We start from the raw sequence: 21,410 nt of genomic DNA on the forward strand, positions 1-21,410 counted from the left end.
TGGCTCTTGACAAAACAGTGCTATGTAGAAGGTGACAGTGAAACTGATAAAAATCCAATTTTCTTTGTTTAACCAGAAACCAGTGTGCAGTCTGTGTATTTTCTCTGTCAGCTTAGAGATTGCTGGTGGGATTGAGATAGGTCTGTAGCCATGAGGTTTGCAGCTTCAATTCTGTCACTGGCCATTTTCCCACTGGAATGAGCTATACCTATTTGCAGAGGCACAGAGCAAAGCTGTGCCAAACTGTGATAAAGATTATGTGTACAGGAATGAGAAAAGGATAAAAAACCCACACTGATATGAGGAGAACATGCTGATATGAGGAGATTTGAAAATATGAAATAAGGAAGGGAAAGCTTGCTTTCTTTTTTTTCTTTTCCCCACCTCTGTCTAGAACAATTTCAAACAAGATTGTGCTAGCCCTTGTTATGTCCTTGTACACATGCAGAGTTGTAAAGAGAGTAAACTCCTTTCTTCTGGTGTTGCAGTGAAAATGTGGGCACTTTCTCTGATATCATCATTGAAATGTGAAATATTTAAACAAAAAACCATTTTGTTCATTTGTTTGGAATAAAGCTCAGAAAAAGCCTGGGATATGAAACAAAGTGGTATTTTTTCCTTTCCTGATAAATTTGTCCTGGTGCACCCGTCTGGTGTGGATATTTCTTGGTCATCTAAGCTGGTCTTTAATTCTGCCAGCATCTCAGTTCAAATATCATTTCAGTGATTTAAGGAAAGGAGATGGAAGGTATGGGAATGAGTTAAAAATGAGAGAGAAGGATTAAGAGGAAGAAAGAGAGAAGGAGTCGAAAAAGATGGGAGAAGATGAATTAAAGACACACACTTTAGAAAAAGATTTTATCCCCACAGTGAGGTAGGCAAGAAGTGCTTTTATTGTAGTCTGATTTATCTTGTTATCTTTGGAGGAGAAGAACATACCCAGGGTCAAAACGGTTGTCCAGTGAAGAATTAGGGAGTGGGAGGCATGGAAAGCAGAGCTGTGGTGGCCATATATTCTACACACACCCAGCCTGCATCTGCTTGCTGACCATAACCCTGCAAGGCAGATGGGCACAAACTGTGTGGTGCATGTGTCTCTGTCTTCCCTGAATCTGTCCTGCACCAGCCCCAGATTTATTAAATTGTTTTAATCATCTTCAACAAAGTCATCCATCACCATGCTAAAACTTTCCTCCCAGCATCATAGGAGCTAAGCACGCATTATACTGATGAGATCATTGAGATTTTCTAAGTCTGACAGCGTGGCTTTCATCAAACCACAGTTCTCTTACTTTGGCAGGAGATTTTTTAATTATTATTATTTTTTATGTATGAAACATAGCAGGACTTTTGCACAGCTAAGTGTTTATTTTAAAAAGGGAATGTGGTGATAGAGATCTGTAGTCAATAGAGGCACTGTGGTATTCAAGAAAATTGATTGGGTTTTTTTGTTAGTAATTTGATTTTTTTAATTAGTTATTGCCTTTGGTCATAATAGATTTATCATGACCTTAAAACTAATTGTGAACAACAGAGGAACTTAAGGAAAGATTGAATAATTTCACTTCTGAGTTGTTTTTTTCTGGGTGAACAGACATGATGCTTTTCTTTGTGGGCAGATTTTCCATGCTGCAGGTTTCCATGCTGCATTTCATCTTTTGCAAGTACAAAAATTACAAGTAAATTGTTTTGTGTTTTTAAAGAGAGCGTGGCAAAGAGGAGAAATATTCCTTTGTTCTAAGGTCAGTATCATATCCTTTGTTAGGTATTTTAGGGACTCCCAGATTTTCAGTGTCTTGGGCAAGCATCCTGAACATGAAAAACTCAGAATGGGACCCCAAGGGCATCTCATCCAGTATGACTCCATGATATCCCTGTGCTGTGTTGGTTGAGGGGAACCCACGATGCCCAGTTCTGTTTGTAGCCATCAAAGCTGGCATTGGCTAAAAAAAATTATTTCAGGTTTGGGGAATTATTTGCTTTTTCTTCCTCTTTCATTTTAAGGACATGCCACCCATTTCAAACAGGAAGTTCTGAAATGAGCATTTCTGATGTCTGGTGGCACCTGTAGCTCATGTGACTTTTTGGCAATGGTAATGAATTCATTGCTTGGATAAAATTACTCCCTCTCAGCTGCTTTTGGATGGTTTTATGTTTACTTGCATAACTCAGAAAGGATTTCTAGCACAGATTTCTCAACCAGATCAAGCAATGTATCTCAGCATCTCAATGCCTCCTTCCCCACACCACACTGTCAGAAATGTCTCTTGCTCAGAGACACTTCTAGTCTTGGGGAGACTTTCACTATATTTGCAATTGCCTTGTATTGGCAATAGCACCACAGTTTCTAAATCCATGAGCATTTGAATGGAGAATAAAAACAAAATCCCTGCTTTAACCAGTATACAGTCTAAATGCACGTTTCTTATAAGGAGTATGTTATTTTCATTAATATAGTTCTTAATGTCATACTCCCCACACTATCATTACTTAAAATATCAATTGCCTGTCTTATAAAGGGTGGTTTTATCATCCTAACATGTCATCTTTTATAGCCGCAAAACATAGGGGATTTGTATAGCACTGAAGGATATGTATAAAGTATGGAGGGAAAAAAATCCAATAATTTTATTACTCGTGATCAGAACAATTCAGTACATTATACTGATAATCTTGTGACAATATGAACTTTGAAAGGATTGAAAAAAAATAGAGGATAGTGTCAATCATTGATCTTGAAGCTTGGCCAGTGAAGGACACAAAAAACATTTGGGACTCCTTTAAAAATAATTATTACTTGTAAACATGATTGTTCCAGTTTAATAAGAGTCTTTGTTTAACCCTGACTTCAGTTTCTTTAGTTGCTTTTATTAAACCGCAAAGAAGGTGTACATGTCTAAGGAAATGGGGAACTTTCCACTTCCCCATAAATGTTCAAAGCATTTAAGAATATGTGCACTCAGGCCTTTATTAGGGCTATAAATATTGCCATGTTTCCCAGTTCCTTTGGAAAAAAAAAGTATGAGAATCATTTTTGGATAAGGACTTATATCTGAATGAAAGTGTAGTGTTTGTCAGGTAGTTTTCTTGGGTTGGTACAGTTTTAATTGCCAACTTTCAGACTGACTGGTTTAGGCCATAGCCAGGTAACATTCAGGTCATTGCCTATTTATAGTGCTTTCAGAATAGACAGTGCAGGTGTTGATTTGAGTGCACTCTTATAAATGTTTCCCATGGGCTTCTGCTGTTTGCAGTTATGCAGAAGAGGAGAATAAAGATTGCCATTGCAACAATTTTACAGATTTTATTTAGCAGAACTGCAAGAAAGTGAGTGTCTTGTCCTGGTTATAGAAATTTAGATACAGCAGCTGAGCTCTCTGGGTTACCCAGTCTGATTTGGCTGTGTTGCACAGTTGTGGTTATGCAGTCCTAATAGGCAGAAACTAGGATACACTGTGCTCTAACCTTACTTCTGGAGAAAAGGAAACAAACAAATAAAACCAAAAAACTAAAGAAGAAAATAACAAGACAGCAGTACTTCAACAGGATCCCTATCTAGGACAAGGTCTTTTGTTGCTACATATAATAAACACCACAGGACAAAAAACACCACAGAAAAAACCCACCATGAAGTGACCAACATTTCTATATTCCATGTGCTTCACAGTAAAGATGGGGTTTGGTTATTTTATGTTTTTTGATAATGGAAGAGCAGATGTGAGGTGAGAAAGCAGATGGTCCTTCTTCTGAACAGCTCACATCTTAAATAAATAATTGTGCAAGCATGAGGAGAACGAGAGAAGGAAGAGGGTGAGTTTGTGCAGACATTGTCATGGTGTGGGAAGATGCTCTGTTACTCAGTACTTCTCAGTGCTGAAAGTGTTCAAGGTGCTGAACTATTCACATCACTTTTCCCCTCTGCAGCCTGTGAGTTTAACTCTGTCCTGAGCTGTTGAGCTCTGTGTCAATGGGTGATGTGGACTGTGTCCAACCATAGGAGATTGCCCACAGCATTCCTGTGTCTCCCAAGCTGTGATGTGGGTAGCTTGGAAAGGTTTGACTGAGGAGAGGTCTCTCCACTCTTCCTTCAATCAAGGTTTCACGTTACCTGCAGTACTGCTTGGTTTTCCCCAAGACATTTAGGCCTCTCTATTTTTCATTTCTTTGGCCAGCAGTTTTCTGGCTATGAATGATTTTTCAAGTTCCTGCTCACACACAAAGGGGCAGGAACCCCTTCCCCCTCAGCTCTTCTCGTGTGGATTGCTCTTACCTCCTCTTCTGGCTTCCAGGTGTCCCAGCAAGCAAAACAGGGTTGAACCTCAGTCTCTGGAGCTCATGTAGCATCAAACAACTGGCAGTGGAGAAACCAAGAGATTTTCTGATGTGACTGCACAGGGAGTTTGCCCGTATGGCTGGAGCTGAAGGAATGAGTGCTGCAGTGCCTCGGGAAGCTGAGCCAGCCAGCAGCGCTTGCCAAGGAGCCTCTGTGGCACCAGGAAGCTGCTTTCACACAGAGCAGGGTAGAAGCAAATCCTCTCTAAGCCACCTTGGAATTTAAAGGACATACATTAGTATGTGGCAGTGTCATAGTCAGGTGTGCCCTCACGAGGTCAGGGACAACTCTGTTAAGCAGTGGAAATGAGGACAAAAGCAGCAGCAGAGAGTTGGAGCATCAGAGTTGTCATTCATTATCTCTTCAAGTCATCTTTGGATTACTGATAATTAGAGGATGTGTTGACTCATTTGCCTGTGCTGTGAAGCTGACGTTTATTTGAAAAGGAAATAAAGTGACCTCTCAGAGAGGGGGTGCTGGCTGCTCTCAACTGGGGGTTGCCACTGTGAGAATCAGGTACCCAGGCATTTAGGATTGCACATCTGTTCTTTGCTGTAGCTCTAATGTGGTTTTAAATAAATGGGAAAATTGAAAGGCATGAGACAAAGAGAAAAGTGCAGAAAACTGGATGTCATTTAAGTAACCAAAAAAAAAAACCTATTAGAAAATGCTAGTCTTTGATGTCTTGGTTGTTTAGATCACATAGCATTAAAAATGAGATTAAAAACAAGATTAAAAACATGCTCATTTTATACATCATATCTCCACCATTGCAAGTGCTTTCAAGTTTCAGACAGTTAAGGAGCTTTTAATGATAATGATCCAATTATTTTTAAGACTTGGTTGTAAATACATCATGTCAATATTTTAAGGGTTTAAAATAATGATTTCAGTTTTACAACTTGATAAAAACTATTGTAGGAAATATGCATACCATATGAAATTCCATTAGCAAGGCACCCTTAAATCATACCCTATTCCTGGTGCATTACAAACATAAGTCAAAATTAGAATCCTGTAAGTAATAATTTCTTTACTTGCTGCTTTCTTGGAATGGCATTACTATGTTCAAACCCCACATGGAGGTTGTGGTTGAGGTGTTTCCAACATCAGTAAATAGTTTGAGTCTTTCAGAGGTGAGGACCCACAAACTGGTGTTTTCCTATACAGGATGCTGTCACACTTGCACAATTTTTTGTTTTTCGTAATTTTATTATTAGAGTTTTTAAATACTTCTTTAAAAGTGGAGGAGAGAATTAAAATGGATATAATATAATTAGTGGATGATGAACACAGATTCTTCTAATTATCTTTTGGGGATGACAGTGATTCTGGACAGGTGATACTACAGATATCACCTCTGTAATAATTGCCCATAATTACATGCCTAATAGTAAAAATACTCTGAAGTAGTTTATCCCTGTTTCTGAGCTTTGTGGAGAATCCAGCTGAATGCATTGTGGGGATCAGACTCCACTGCTGTCTTTGGCTTAGTGGCACAACAGCCCAAGTTCTGAGCCTTGGTCAAACCTTGAAGTTATTCTCTTGAACAGGACTCTCAAAGCAGTTGCAGTTTCTCCGTTAGGCAAAGATTCAAGAGAAGTGGCTAAAGACTTAAAGAGTTCATCTGAATTTTCCTCCTGTTTTTTGTGTGCAGTTGTTTTTTGTTCCAGCACAGCACTGTCAAAACAGAGGCACCTCTCAGAATGTGGATGAGAGAGGAGTGTGTTAGCTGTGTGGAGAAAGAAATCTGTGCTTGCGCACTCATTTATTTTATTTGGTAAGGGAGGCTTGCGCACTCATTTATTTTATTTGGTAAGGGAGGCTGAGCTCTGTTTTCATGCTTTTTGGATAGCATACTCTTGGTTTTAAAAAACAAACAATGATTCACAATTAAGCCTATAGTTTCAAATTTCATTTTGCAGAACAAAGACTTTGTCATTCTTTTTGTGCTTTCCTTTGCTCTGAGTTTTCATGCCAGATGAACCAAAGCTGCTTACTCCCAGATCAAGTATTCATCTTGCACTGTGGGCAGGTGAGCACTGGCAGAGCTGAGCTCTCTTCAGTAACAGCTTTAAATGAATGATGCTGAGCCAGTGGCCTCAACACTCTTCCCACAGACTTTGGTGTTCCTCTTCTGGAGCTGGTTAGCAGGCAGCTAGAGTGTGTTTATCCCTGCAACTTGTATCCTGCTTTAGTGTTAGAAATAAAATTTCCTTGTTTCTAAAGCAGCATGGTACAGGAAATCCAGATCTTACAAAAGAAGAAAATATTGTCACTGACAGTCTCCTGTTTACAGCTATATTTGAATATTTTAACCAAATACATGCAGGTTTTTTCCCCTGATTTATAATACTAAGTAGAATACTGTCTTTCCTTTTACACTTTATACAATGTACACAGATGGTGTAGTATATAATAATTGTATCTACAATACATTCTACAATAATTTACTATTTAATACACTCAGTATATTAGTTATATGTATGTGTAGACAGAGGTGTATATGTGCACAGACATATTCTTTATTTTGAAAACCCTACTTCTGCAGGGGTAGTGGGTTTAGGTGTAATTACAGCGTCTCATTGACCAGGAGAGAGTGTAAGTTGTGTATAAAATCATCTGCTTACAATAAGTTAATGGCAGGATCAGAGCTTAGTCCCATTAGTAAATGTCCCTTGGTACATATTCTGTAATTGCTTTAATTGGTCTCTCTCCTAGCTCCCCTGAGCAGAAAATGCCACTGAAAGGCCGCCATAATACAGGGAAAATATAATTCAGTCCATGCTTCTAATAGAGCAGGTGTCTCCCCCAGTCTGTTTTAGTCAGTGAGCTTCACTGAGAAATTTCAGCTTGTTACAGCCTAGGGTGATAAATTTTGGGATTTTCTTTTGAATTGTGCCTGTTTGTAGATTCTGATTTGGCCCTGATGACTACCTCTCAGTGGAAGCCTAGGAGTAATAAATACATTCTTATTGATGGCTTACATCTCTACGTGTATATATATAGAGCGAGCGTATGTGTATGCTTGCTAGAGACAAGCTTGCTTAAATTAATTGTAAGAAAAAGGAAAAATTTTAATGTAAGTATCTGTTGATAGCAATGAAATACCACAGGGGAGCTAAATGATTCCTGTGACTGATTTGGTAAGAAAGGATGGAAATTAATGTCGCAGGCCCTGGGCTCCATCCATGTACTTTGTTGGTCCTGTCAGGAGGTTTTTGCCTTGCAGGAGCTGTCTCCAGATGCAACTTTGTTCTCCTATCTGCTGGTCCAGTAGATAGTAAATCAGGTTTCCTTTAGGCAGGGTAGTTTGCAGCACTGTTAATTGGTAACAGGCATTGGGCTCTTAGGGATGTGGAGGTGGCACATGAATTGCTGTTTCCTTCAAGAGAACAGTGGAAGCGCTCTTCATGAATAGGAACTTCTCACAAATACAGAAAGGAGTATATTCCCCAATAAATATTTGTCCAGCTGTGTAGATTTCCCAGTTTTCTTTGCCTGCAAGTGCACTAATTGATTATCACACCAAAAAGGCATTTTGATCTGTTAGTGCTGTGAGGATTTTGAGCCTTTGTATTAACAACATTTACGCTGTTAATTTATGAAATTTCAATTTATAAATTGAAATTTATGGTTCATTTGTGTTGCATGTTCCAAATTACTGCTGTTCTGGACATGTTAGATTACCAGAAGCACAGGCACTGTGTGTGCTAATATGTGGACTGAAGTGGGTCTGCTAAGTATAGGATGAAGCACAAACAAAGTAATTTGTGGTATAGACGGATTTTGAGAAGGATTATTTTGTCCTTGGTTAGCTGGAAGAACTCATCAAAGACATGGAGAAACTTATTTTACAGCTTCTTTGTGTTGTTAGATAAGTTGAGCTAACTTTCCTTGACCCACAGGTTCATGAGCCTTTGAATGTTGATGACATGATCGTTTTTGACCTCTATTACTGTAAGCTGCAGCTGTTTGCTTCTGTCGTGGTTTAACCCCAGCTGGTAGTAAGTAAGTACCATGCAGCTGCTCACTGACTGACTTCCCTCCCTGCCCCCAGTGGGATGGGGAGGAGAATCAGAAAAAAGGTAAAACCTATAGGTTGAGATTAAAGGAGTTTAATAACTGAAATAAAAATAAATGATAATAGTAATGAAAATCAATATCTCAGATCTTTTCAGATATTAAATATAGGGGCAACATATATCTATGCCCTGGGATTGTTCAGTACAACGTGTCCCGCAGTAGTCTTCTACAAGTTCTCTGACAGCCAAAAATCTGTGGTATATATATCTGTGTAAATTCCCAAAGTGATATCAGCATTCTTACTCAATAGTATCTCACCTTAATTCAAAGTAGTGTCAGAAGCTGAAATTGCACTTCATATACAGATCTGTGCAACTTGCTTAAGAAAATTACATGAACTTATGTCCTGTGACGAGCTGAAACTTGGGTCTTTTATAGTGTGACTAGGTAGTGTCCCACATGTTTGGAAAACTCTCTTGAGAATGTAACCATGCAATAATGTGTGACACACTTCAAGCAGCTTTTTTTCTTTTTTACTTTATGGCACAAAATCTTTCTTTTTTGGCCAAGTCCCTAGCTATCGGTAGAAGAGCATGAGGCTGAAGGGCACTGGCTCTCAGTACATGTTTTTTCCATTGCAAGGAACTTTATTTTGTCTGTTGTTGTTGTGAGAGCGTGATCAGCACAGAGCAGCAATTTGAGGAGTTACAAGCTGGCACATTGTGAGACCAAGGAGTGCCAGCTGGGCCTGAGGAGCAGAGTGATCCCTGGTTGTGTTTTCCTGAAAGTGCTTGGACAAGTTCCATGTTGTGAGCAAGATGGACAAAACTCATATATCCAACAGGAGTCCTTAAGGCACTTTTTGAGTGTGCTCTCCAGCTGTGTTTAATTACACCTCTAGCTGGGTAAAATTTCCCACAAGTTTTAAAAGTCCCTGTCCAGTACCTGAATTTATTCAGCTTAAGGTATTTGACACTGTTTCAGGTTTCCTACTATTTGTCTTCTAATCCTTAAAATATTTTTTCTCTTTTAATCCTTCACACAAACGTATTTTCAAAGGCCTTTTTTTTTGTTTATAGTCAGCTGCTAAAATTATGTGGCATCTGTGGCTTTTTGCATCAGCTATCAAGGGAGCAGGAGCTAAGATGCAAATGCTGGTCCAGCATATCCAGTGATGAGTTCTAAATTATGACTGCTTTTTCACTAAACTTTTGTCTGTCTTTGTAGAATTAATGTAATTTCTGCAGGCAGTGTAAAGCTCTGATGGGAGGAGGGGAATAATTTGTGGGGAAGTTTCTTTAAAAATCAAATGGTACATGTTTGGGGAGGTCTGCAGAAAATTATTCTAATAATAAAACCAGGGCACTGGAGGTTTGCTATTTTGAAACATATAGCAATATTCAACATATTTAAAATTCAACATATACTAGTGAGACAACAATCTCAGATGAGAATTGTCAGCTGTAGATGCTAGAAGGATTATCAGAAAATCCTGTCTGCAGGTGCTGGGGACAGAGCTGAGCTCAGTCAGCCTGCAATCTGTGCTTGTTTCTGTGGGTGTTCCAGATTGTCCAAATGCTTCCCCAACACTAGGGTGGTTTGGAAGGCTTGGTGCTTATCCTGCACTATTCTTCTGGGATGTGCAGAAAGATGATAGGGTGCAGAAGCTGGTCTGTTGTGTAGTCTCTGTTTCATCAAGCCCCCCTTTGCCCTGGGGGAGCTCTCTGAGGCCCCTGCATGGTTCCCTGCTTTAGTTCTGATTCCTCCAGCTGTTTGCCTGCCATGAGTCCCACTCTGGCTCTCCCCTTTAGGGAGTGCTGGTCACTGGGAAGGACTGGAGGACATTCCTGGCACACCTGGGTCTCTGAAGAGCTTGCAAGCTGGGTCTGGGGCAGACTCATCTTTGAGTCAGTTTCAGAAGATGTTCCAGAAATGCTTTTAATCACAGACTTGGCCACTATGTGTCTTACCCTGATCCGTTTCAAAGGCTCATCCAGTTGTTCTCCCCAAGAGAACAATTGTTTCTCCCCAAGAGAACTTTTTCCCTAATACAAAGAGTCTCTCTGCATGAGGCATTTCCCGCTGTGCCAGGCTGTGTGTTTGTCCTGCACTCCCTGTACCAGTTAGGCATCACTGCACCTAGTAGGTTTATCTCCCTCAGGCTGGACACAGCTCTGCTTCATTTCCATTTGCAAAGGTGTTGGCTAGATGCTGAAACATGTCTTGCCTTCAAAAGAAAATGCTTAAATTCTCACCCCTCATTGATGATCATATAGTTAAATACTTTGCAGCAAAGTAGCACTGCTCTGTGCTGGCAGCAAGGCCCAACAATACAGGTCATTCAAGCTCACACTTCCAGGCCCATGGAGTTAATCTGGTGTATAACAGCCATGGATCTGGCACATTTTTCACATGCTGTGAACACCACTAAACATATTCATAGAAACCCTTGCTTTGCCACAGAGTTTCCTCATGACCTTGAAAAAAAAATTTAGAACTTTCTTGTGTTTAAAATTATGAGAATGAAAATCTCTCTTGGCTCATCTGTGTTTTTTCTTGCTTGAATGTGAATTATAGCAGAACAAGTTTTATTATACAGTAGTGCATTGTATCATGATTAAGGTCTCTGCTGGAGTAATAAATATTACTATTCTACATAATTTTCATTGAAGCAATTGTTCCTGCTCTTCAGTTGCATCCATGCTTCTCCTCTGTTTATGTGTATGTGCATAGGTGCTTCATTTCATATTGCACAGACAGGTAATACGAAATTTCATAGAAATTTGAGTGTGTGTGTCTGTGTGTGTGCCAACCAAACACAGAATCAACAACAGAAGTTATGTGTATGATCTAAGACTAATCTGTTTATTGAACAGATGTTGGGAGGGAGGAGAGCAGTCTTTCTGCAAAGTGCCACTTTTAATTGTGACTCCAATATATTCTTACTTTACAAAGCCTTGGTAGAATTTTATTGACTTGTTATATTCTTTGCAAATGAAAGTTTCAAATGCATATGGAAATTACCATAACAAGACCAGTGTGTGTTCCTATTTGAAATTGATCAGGTTTCAAACGATCTTAGCCATATATAACATTTTAGTGAAGTACAGAAATTTTCATGCCGTGAGTTTGGGAAGCCAGTTTGTTCTGTTCTATCCTTCTAACCAACCTCTTTAAAAGAAACACCTTCCCTCCATTTGTCCTGGGTCTTATTTGGCTGAATGTGTAGATTTGTTCTAATTCTGGCATCCCCTTTGGTCCTTGGAATGATCAGCACTGCCCATGCTGTACCAGGGCTCTGCAGGGGGACAGGCTGCTTTAGCCACGTGGTGCTGGGGCTCTGACTGATCATATATTTTGATTTCTTATGTGCATTAAATCTATATCAAAACAACCTTGAGATATCTCTATTAAAAGATGACAGGTGTCTGTTTGCCCTCTCCTTGAAGGCTCACAGGCTGCTGTTAATGCTCTGAAAGGTCCTTTGCAGTGTGCTTGGCCTGGGATTTCTGCAAGTACCATTATTCTAAAAGCATGAATTAGGGAACATCCAAATAAGTATATCTGTAATATATCTAAAAGCATAGGTTATAAGTGCTCAAGTGCCCATAATTATTCACTGTGTCTCACAGTTTCATTCTTTTTGGGAAAGGAGATTTGAGTCCTCCTCAATTCACTGAACTACTCTGCAGTTAATAGTTTATATGTGTGTGCACAGGTGCATGAAGACAGCAGTTTCCCAAAAACATCAGAGTTTTGGGTTGGAGTTGCGTGTGCAACTTTTTTTTTTCTTAAAACCTGTAGGGAGTCTTAAGGTTTTGGATGGTTTAGAAAAGTCTGTCAAAATGCAGAGGAAAAAAATGAGCAAAAATGTGGATGGTCAGCAGCATTCCATGCCTAAATTAGCAGCTCAATCTATGTAATGACTACAGGGCAAAAAGTCATACAGGGACCCCCCACAACTGTGAAGTGACATAGCATATTGCATGGAGGAAAAAAAACAATTTAAACTTTATTAAGGTATTCAGTATGCTACACTTTGGGTAAATCATTAAAAGAAAATGTTACTGATTGAAAAGAAATTATATGAAGAAGTCCTGTATTACCCCTCTAATACCTCCTGTATTGTGCTATAAATTTAAGTCAATGACTAGCCTGTATTAGAAACATAGAAATTTTCAAGAATCTGAACCTAGGATTAATTAAAAAAAAAAAAAAAAAAAAAGAAGAGGCAATTATTTTTCTAAATTTCTGCTGGGATCTTAATAAGGCTCTTTGATTTCTGCTGGGAAAAAAAATGCCTCTCTAAGAGATGCAAACTTAGAGCAGCTGTTCAAAATCACCAAAGTGGTTGCAGTATTTTTGATTAGCTTTGAATATACCTCAGAATGTTAGTGACAACCAAGATGCCAGGACCAGCTTTTTTATCCATGTTCTGCAGGAGTTCAGGAGATACAGGGGTGAATTCATGCTGTCATGGTTTGAGCCTGGCACAGAGCCAGTGCCCCCCATGAAAATGCCTCACCCTGGTGTCTGCTGTGAGATGTGACCAGGAATAAGCAAAACAGGCTCTAACTTAAACATAAAGACCACTTTATTACTTAAACTACAGGAAAATAGGGAAAGACTATAAGGAAAAGAAAAAAATTGAAAACCTTACAAAAACCACTTTTCCTCCTCCCCACTCCCTGAGTTTCCCAATCCAATACATTCTCTCAAAAATACCAACTGCCCAGCCCGGCACGACACTTTAGTATACTCAAACTGCAGTTCATGAAGAGGAAAGGAGTCCTTCTTGTTCCATAGGCTTCTGGAAACACACTGAAAACCTCGGATGCTTCCTTGTCACTTCGGCACCGCCCGGGGGAAAAAAAAGTCCTTTTGCCGCTTGTGACATGTTCCTTCCATGCCCAGTGCTCTCACCACCGTGCATGGATCAGAGCTGCTTTTAGGGTTGTCTTTCAAGGATGCCTTGTCTCACTCCAAAAAGGCACAGTCTCTGCTTTTGGGACAACTGTCCCCCCCATATTTTTCCAACCCCCTGGGGCCGGGGGGTCCTCACGAATGAACCCTCCTGGTTTTGAGGCACTGCCTCCCCCTAAATGCAGTCTGTGTCACAGGAACAACTGAGTCCATGGCTACAAGAAAAAGTCCAGCCAAAAGGCCACTCCAAATCATCTCTCCCCATCCAATCATCTCCACAATCTCCGGGCCAAGTCATCTCATCTCTCATCTCCCTTCTTATTCAGCTTCGAGGAGGATTAGCATTTTTGTAAGGCCCCAATCATGCAAGAAAGGGTTAAAAGTTTTCAGTCTCTGCTGTCGGTCCCGGAGCGACTCCCACGCACGCTGCCCACACGCTGCCGCTCCGGCCGGGCAGTCTCCCTCCTTCTCCTCCTGGCTGGCTGCTCTCCTGGGGGGAGGGGGGGGGGGGGGGGGGGCTGGCTGCCCGATGTCTCGATATCTCTTGGGGCTCCCCACCCTTCCATCCTTGAAAGCCCCCTCAACCCCCACCTCTGTCCAGGCCCCAGGCCTACCGCATGGCTGGCCCCTCCCCGCCCAGCAGCAGCGGGCCGGGCGGGGAAGAGATCTGACGTCTTCGCCCGACGATGTCCAAAAGAGGAAGTGCCAGGGCAGTGCCTTGCTTTTAACCCCTGTGTATTCTCGGAGGTGTGTCCAAACCCCACTGGCTACACCAGGTGTCAGTATGAAACCCAAAACCTTCATTGGTTTGACCACAGCTTCCCAGAATTCCCACTCCTTCCTGGTCAAACCATGACACATGCAACATGCACTTCTGTAATAAAACCTGTAGCATTCATGAGGAGAGAGGAAATCCCTCACCAGGGTGTGGAATTCCTGAGGTGAATGTGCAGCTGGGAATACTTGTGGTGCCTGTCTGAGGGAATGTGATGCTGGGCACCTTTCTGGTCAGGTCTGCTGTTTGTACTTGAACAGGCAGCATGAAGCGGTGCTGCTGCACAGCACATTATGGAGTCCTGCAGCCATCTCAGAAATCAGGAGGAGTTAAGGGCAAGAAAGGAAGCCAAATAAATCTGACTGGAGCAGAAGGAGGTAGAAAGACTAGAGGTGAAGACAGAAAGATAAATGGAATGAGAACTTGGAGATCTTTGCTTACCATAATTTGATTTTATCAACTTTAAAATTTATTAAAAGTTAAGAAAATTGCTTACAGACTGTACTTGTGTGTTCATGGCAGGTGAGGGACTTAGGTAGCAAGAAAAGCAGTGTGCTAAGGGTGATGCTGGGGGCTGCAGCACATAAAGACTTGGCAGTGGGTACATTTGAGAAAACTTGTTTAGATGTGATGTTCTCATGCCATGATAGCTGGAGGAAGAGAAAGTGCTTTTAAGTTTCATTTATATTGCATGACCTCTTTTGGAATCTTTTTAGTGCCTTGGGCCTGGTTTCCTTAACATGCAGACTTGCACATTTCTGCATGGGAACCTTGCAGTTTCTTTCATTTCCTTGCTTTCTTATTTTTCCACTATTATTTTTATCGTTCCCTATTACTCTCTACTGCAGTATGGCTAAGTGCTCTCGTCTCCTAAGTCTTATGCTTCAATGCCCTGTACAGTCTTCCTACAATCCTTTCACACAGCTCACATATGGAAACAACACAGGGCAGGACTGTACCTTAAGGGGGAAAAATAGATATGGTGAGGGTTGAAGATTTCCTTGAAATCTTTCTCTGAACACTAAGCAAATAAATAAGAAGCAAAGCCAAAGGTGTTTTGTCTGTGATGGGAGTCAAAGGTGGTCAGATATGGCTACGCAGGCTGGCCCTTTCCTTTAGACATTTTTTCTCACTTTTTAACAGCCTGGAAGTGGAATCTGTCTTTTAACCAGAAACCTGTGTTAGAAATGATCTTTTAAAAGGAATGTCATCTGCAGGAAGAACCCACAACAGATTAGTTATTGGGGAAAAATAAGTGACTGAGTGCAGCTTTTAGGAGTTCCACTTTGAACAGAAGTGAAAACTAACGAGGGGAAGTAGCAAAAAGCAAAGTTTATCTTCCTGCCTTCCATTATAGCTGCCATTTTATCCTATTTTAAGAGTTTTCCCCTTTCTGGCTTGTCAACATCTGTATTCAGTCATTACTTGACATGATTATTTTGTTTTTATTATTAAGAATGAATATGCCATAATTAGCTGAAATATCAGTCTCATAACTACAGGTATAGAGGTGTTTCATTTGATAAGACATTGTGCCCAGAGGATAAAAATTACTTAATGTGCCAAAAAGGCTTAAAATCTGAAATATAAATTTACCAATCCAATTATTTAACCATGATAAGGGTACTTTGACTTAGTTTCAGAATCCTTTTACAGTTCTGGTGTTTGCAGCACTAGCCAAAGATGAAGATGTATTTAACCATGGGTTTTATTGCTGGTATTTTGAAGAGATGTTTGAAGGAGATCTGTTTGTGTGATTCCCTCATGAAATCTCATGTTTGCAGCTGTATTATTTTGCCTCGCTGCTAGATGTTTTCACCTGGAGCAGTGTTCCTAATACAGTAGAAATCAGATGACAATCATGCTTAAGGAAGGAGACTCCTTGATGCATTCTATTCCTTGTTGTAATGTGCCTGGAATGATACATATTCTGTATGAAAGTTCCCATTCCCAAGTGTTTTAGTCTATTTTGGACCATTTACATGGTCTTATTCACAGTATTGTGGTCAAGATTTCCCTTAAAAACTGTTGCAGAATTTTGGTTTTGGTTTGGATTTCTTTGCTGATTTACCTCCTGTTCTGACCAATTTTCTCTCCCCCCCTGAAAACCCATCCACAGCTTTTGTTCCACAAAGATTCCTTACAGAGTTCATTTTTTATGCATGTTAATACATGGATTTCAATTGCACATGCATAAATTACATATAGACTTGGAATAAAGAATGAGAAAATAAATTACTAATCCAGTAATGGTTGTAGACTTTACAAGTCCATATCGTGCTATTAATGGGTATGATATCAAGTGCAAAGGGAGTAATTGCAAATTAAACCCTGGAGCAAGACAGGAATGAGCATTGCCTTGCAAAAGGGAGCAAATTAGAAGATCTGCTGCTTTCTCCCACTTGGGCTGATATCCCCCCTTTGCCAGGACATCAGTTCTTCTGCAGGAAACACCTCCTTTCCACATCTCTGAATCTCACGTTTTACAGCTTTCCCATATACTCTGTAATTAAGAGCTTCTCATTTTAATTTATTTTTTTTTCTAGGGAGGTTCTTGAAAATAATAACTTCTACTCAACACAAATTTCTCAAATCTTCTTTACACTTATGATGTGTATGCACTTATGATGTGAGCAGTGATCATTTTTATCACCAGAGAGTAGAAGAATATCCCCAAGACAGACTGAGTAGCTGTCACTGTAATCATACACCAAGTGTTTAATTGTTGGTTGTAGGACATTCTGGAGTAATAACTTCATTAGAAAAGTAAAATTTAATTTTTAGTTTTACCACTTTTGTATTATTTTATTGCTCTTTTTCTAGTGCACTAATCTGAGTTTCAAAAAAATCAGTTCAAAATGTATTTGGAATCATTTACAGTTTCATAATGCTTTGGTTTTGCCTAGGAAAAAAACAAACATAGCTTTCAGATAAACATAAAAGCACCAGCTGTTTTCCTCCAGAACTTTTATTTCCATAATAATTGCCTTGGGAGGTAATTTTACAAGAAGAAGCATATAATATGTGGAAATATTTAAGAATAGGTTTACAGTAATTCTATTACTGTATATACAAAGACTGATTTTCACGCCTCAGTAAGTGCTCCAGAGGTCGTACCTGTTAGGGAAAGAAAAGGAAAAGAAAGTTCTAGGAAGCAGCCGAGCTTCCCAGTGCCAACTTGGCCATCTTGGGGGCCATTTCTGGAATCCAATTTTATTTTTTTCAGAGTTTTCTGGGCTATTAATTTAATGAAAGTCCTGATCAGATTTCTTTCTTTCCCCCGAGCATCTTTGCAGGAGCTTGATGGCTACTTCTGTGAACAGGAAGCCCAGTAATAATTGGTAGTGCTTGCCTCCTCTTGGGCTTAGTGCCTTGACTTAGTGGTTGGGCATTTAAATAGTTCAGCTCCTCGCTGGGAATATCTTGTCTCTCCTTAGAAGAGCAGACATCTTTGCAGTCTCCATTATATGGATTTCGGCTTCCTATTTTGTGAGTTTACATTGGCTAAAACCAGAGGGCTGTACAGGAGCCCTGGTTTTTTTTGTAGGTGTCTGTATCCTGCTGTGTGACTGGGATCAAATGTTGAATTTTCCTAGCCAGAATAGCCCACCCTGTGATGTTAGTGTTGGTGGCTAAGTATGCAGACTCAATCCATTGATACCCCTTAGCAAGTCCATGGGAATGTTGAAGGGAACATTGAGCTTATCATCCTCACTCTGTGTTTCTTTCATTGGCCCCTGGCCCAGCTGGCATATGTCCAGGAAGCCATGGATCTGTCTGCTCCCAGGGGGTTTTGCTCTCTGCTGGGCTCTGCTCAATTTCTCACACCTGTGTAATAGAAAAAAAGAGCCTGCACTAACATCGTCATGGGAGAAGAGCACTGTACTATCAAATGGTGCTCTTGGCTTTGCAGCAAGTGGGAAAATAAATGCTGTTTAAGACTCTAAAAGTGAAGCAGTTGGGCGATGTTACGTGGAAGATTTTTTTGGGGTAGTGTGTATCCTTTTATGTGTGCCCCTGTGAGTAACAGGAAATTTCTGTGCTGCTGCACTTCTCTTGGATGAAAGGATTTGTATAACTCACAGAGGCAATCCTTGCATTTAACAAAGATGGTTCTCATACCTTTCCTGATTCATGTCTCTCACTTTAAACCATACGTCCTTCCATCTCAGCAAAAAGATGATTCCCTAAAATAATTTTGCCAGTCACCCTGCCTGCTTTCTTCCTTTTTGCTTCCTGCTTGAAGTCACATTGATTTGGTTTCTTCCAACACCAATGGTTTCCTAATCTCTTGCATTTGCTATGAATCACCCTTCCCTCTTCTGATTTCTCACTCTTCCTACTCCAAAGCATCTCTGTTAGCTAGTTTTTGATTCATGAGTTGTGTGAGAGTGATGCAAATGAAAGTAAGAGGAAATTACCTTCAGATAGTGATGTATTTTCATGTTGCAACTTAATATATTTAGATTTGCATAGTACCTGGTTGTATTTCTTAAAAGTTAGCTTTAGACATAGTCCTAAGTGGAGTGTGTGAATTCTCCTCAGGAATGGTGTCTCAGATTATCAGCTCTGACTTGTTGACAGTTTCTGACCAACAGAATGACTAATGTTTGATGCACCCCTTTCTATCCTGAGCATTTCTTTCATTCAAATTGTGTTGTTTTAGCACCTCACTCAGTGCTCTGTGCAAGCCCTTGATGAGGTAAGGGAGTGATCCAAGAGCCCGTGTGAGAAATGGGGCTGAAATGTGAGGTGGATGCCTGTGTGCTGGTGCAGGGCTCAGCCTGCAGCCCAGACCAGAGAGCCCCTGTGGCAGCACCTGTCTGCAGGATGTACAAGGACTTGTCCCCAGAGGTGCCTCTTCCTTTCCCTCTGTATACGGAGTCCGTAGGTGGCTGGCTTGGACCAGGTCCCTCGTTTTTAGGTGGCAAAGCTGGGCGCCTATGCCCAGAACTGTGTCTGGCCAGAAGCTGTGTGCTTGAGCAGGAATTGATGCCAGACTTTCCCCAGACAGCATCCTGGCCAGCCATAGCAGCAGGGCTGCTCAGGGAACCCTGCCTGGGGTACCAGGGGCAGGAACAGCCTGCTCTCACAGAGACATTTTCCTGTGATTTTAAATTCAGCTTCCTCCACAGGTGCAAAATGCAGTCTTTCCAAAGCAAGCTGTGCCAGGGCTATGTTTCATAACCACCAGGGGAAAATCGTTAAAGGGGATAAAAAGCTGGGATTATTGATTGAGTAGCATGGAGGGCAAAGCGTAACCTCTCTTTTGCTCCTTAAAATACTGTGATTTTTCTCAGCTGTGGAGTAACCTAGGTTCATCCTAAAGCTAGCTGATAAGGAATTTTTTCCTTCGGAAAACTTAAAAACTCAGGTTTTTACAGGTATATTCACATAGTAATAGTATGACATTAAAACAATTAGCAATTGCAACTGTATATTTTGTAAATTTTCACACCTACACAATTAATGTGTTAATATTGTGACTAAACAGGTTCTTCATTTTCCTCTTCTGGTTCCCATGCATTACACCTGTTTTTCACAAGGACAGCTTTTTATTTCAGTCAGTGAAGCTAACAATGCACAGCAAAGGACGTTGTTAGAATTCATTGTATTTTAAAATGATGCATGGCATGCTGACAGTTGTAGTTCATTCTTTGGCACACATCCCTGACATTTCTATTCCTGTAAGAAGGGGTACTATTTTTCTGGTTTTAGGAGGAAGATTATTGGAAACATTCTAAATGAGAAAGGTAGAAGAGGGAAAGAAGGTGGTCAGTCTTCAGCATATATTGAAGAATATCCTTTGTGAACTGTTTGATTTTTTTAATGCTTTAAATAACAATTGTGATGGTCTCGGTTAAGTACTTACTTTTTGTAACTCAAAAGAAATGGATAAAATAAGCACAAAATCACAGACACAATCAAGAAAATGCCACAGGGCCAAAGTCCTCAAGTACAAAGCTGAGCAGTTCAGATGTGACAGACCACTTATTTCTGTTACTGCAGAAACTGTATTGCCTTTAAGAACCTTAACCTCTGTTTCCTATTTCTGCAGCTGTCAGCTGTGCTCACAGCTTGCGTGTATGAGAGGGTTACACAGGTGTCTGAGATCCCAAACTGCAGCTCCTTCAGTGTTAACACTTTTTTCTCATTGGTGTGTGTTAGTTCAGCAGCAGATTACCTAGAGAAAGGCATGTTAGGGACATCTGTAAACCTACAACAAGAACAAATCAACTCTAGTGAAAAGAGGCTAGAAATCTGTCTGTGTATGCAAGCCCCTAAGTTCATAACTAAAACAAAAATAAAAACCCAAAGGATCAGTAATGATGGCACAAAACATGAAATAAGAACAAAAAGTCAAACCAAGTCTTTATAAAATACCTAAACTTGCAAGGAAACTGTGTAATTGGGAGAGTTGTCACTGTCTGCTGTGACAGTCTATCAGGACTTGAATGATACTACATTTAGGATTTTGATATAAATCATTCTCAGTGAGAAAGATAACCTCTGGTTTAGCTGTATTCAGTGTGTTTATTCTAAAATGTGGTGAAAAAAATGGCTGATGCTTAACTGATGATGTTTTGTTGGTTCAATTGAATGATTCCTTGTAGTAGCAGGTAGCCACTGGCCATCCTCACATATTGTATTCTCAATACCCAGTGATTTATAGTGCCTGACTGGAAAAATACACTGATTTAGATTCTGCTTCATTGCTAAAGCAGAATTATACTATATTTTGGTACCACTTCAGCTTTTGATTTAGTTGTAAGCTTTAGGGATTTTCCCAAAATAATTCTCTAAATCTTATCCTTCATTAGTATCCTGCATTTAGCCTGTGTTCCAGGACATATAAAATCCTGACTGTATGTGCATTTTTGTCTAAGTTACTGACCACTTCTCAGCGACCTAACTAGCCTAACTGATAGACACTACAGCCCCCCAGTGCTGCAGTGTTTTGGCTAATTAAAATGTGCTTTTTGTTACAGTGTTTGCAGCAAATCTCTGAGGCCTGTATCATATGCTTTTGGAAGAGCAGAATCTTTCTAAACTTATAACAGTTTTTAGGACAACTTGTTGAGGATCTTTCAACAAAGGCATTTCACATGGCTTGCTTAATCTGAAGAGTAAGCTGATGTTTCCCAGTGCAAAGAAGATGTCCTAGTGCTGAGCAGATCTTTCACCAGGCCCTCAGTTATCTTGCCAAGCCCAGCAGGGTCACTGGGATGAATAAACAGCTTAAGAAAGGGAAGGATTAGCCCTGTTAACCTCAACAGAAGGGTTTTTAAACTCCCATGCTACAAGTGCTGGGTCAGGCAGGCATTTTACTCCACTGCAGCCCGCAGACTGCCC

At 40.4% G+C, this 21,410-nt stretch overlaps 1 protein-coding gene across 3 annotated transcripts in view; it reads left to right on the forward strand.

Annotated features, from left to right (window-relative positions):
- VWC2 (von Willebrand factor C domain containing 2) overlaps positions 1-21,410 on the forward strand; it is a 55,550-nt gene that overhangs the window by 24,352 nt on the left and 9,788 nt on the right. The window contains exon 4 of one of the 3 annotated variants that reach the window (XM_064705555.1): positions 4,290-4,901. The exons of the other annotated variants lie outside the window; for them this stretch is intronic. Within the exon in view, the coding sequence (XP_064561625.1) occupies positions 4,290-4,387 (98 nt within the window). The 3' untranslated portion in view covers positions 4,388-4,901. Of the gene's footprint in view, positions 1-4,289; positions 4,902-21,410 lie in introns of those variants that run through there. 3 annotated transcript variants of the gene reach the window in all.

Source organism: Zonotrichia leucophrys, chromosome 2 (genome assembly GCF_028769735.1).
Source record: "Zonotrichia leucophrys gambelii isolate GWCS_2022_RI chromosome 2, RI_Zleu_2.0, whole genome shotgun sequence".
Lineage (NCBI taxonomy): Eukaryota > Metazoa > Chordata > Aves > Passeriformes > Passerellidae > Zonotrichia > Zonotrichia leucophrys.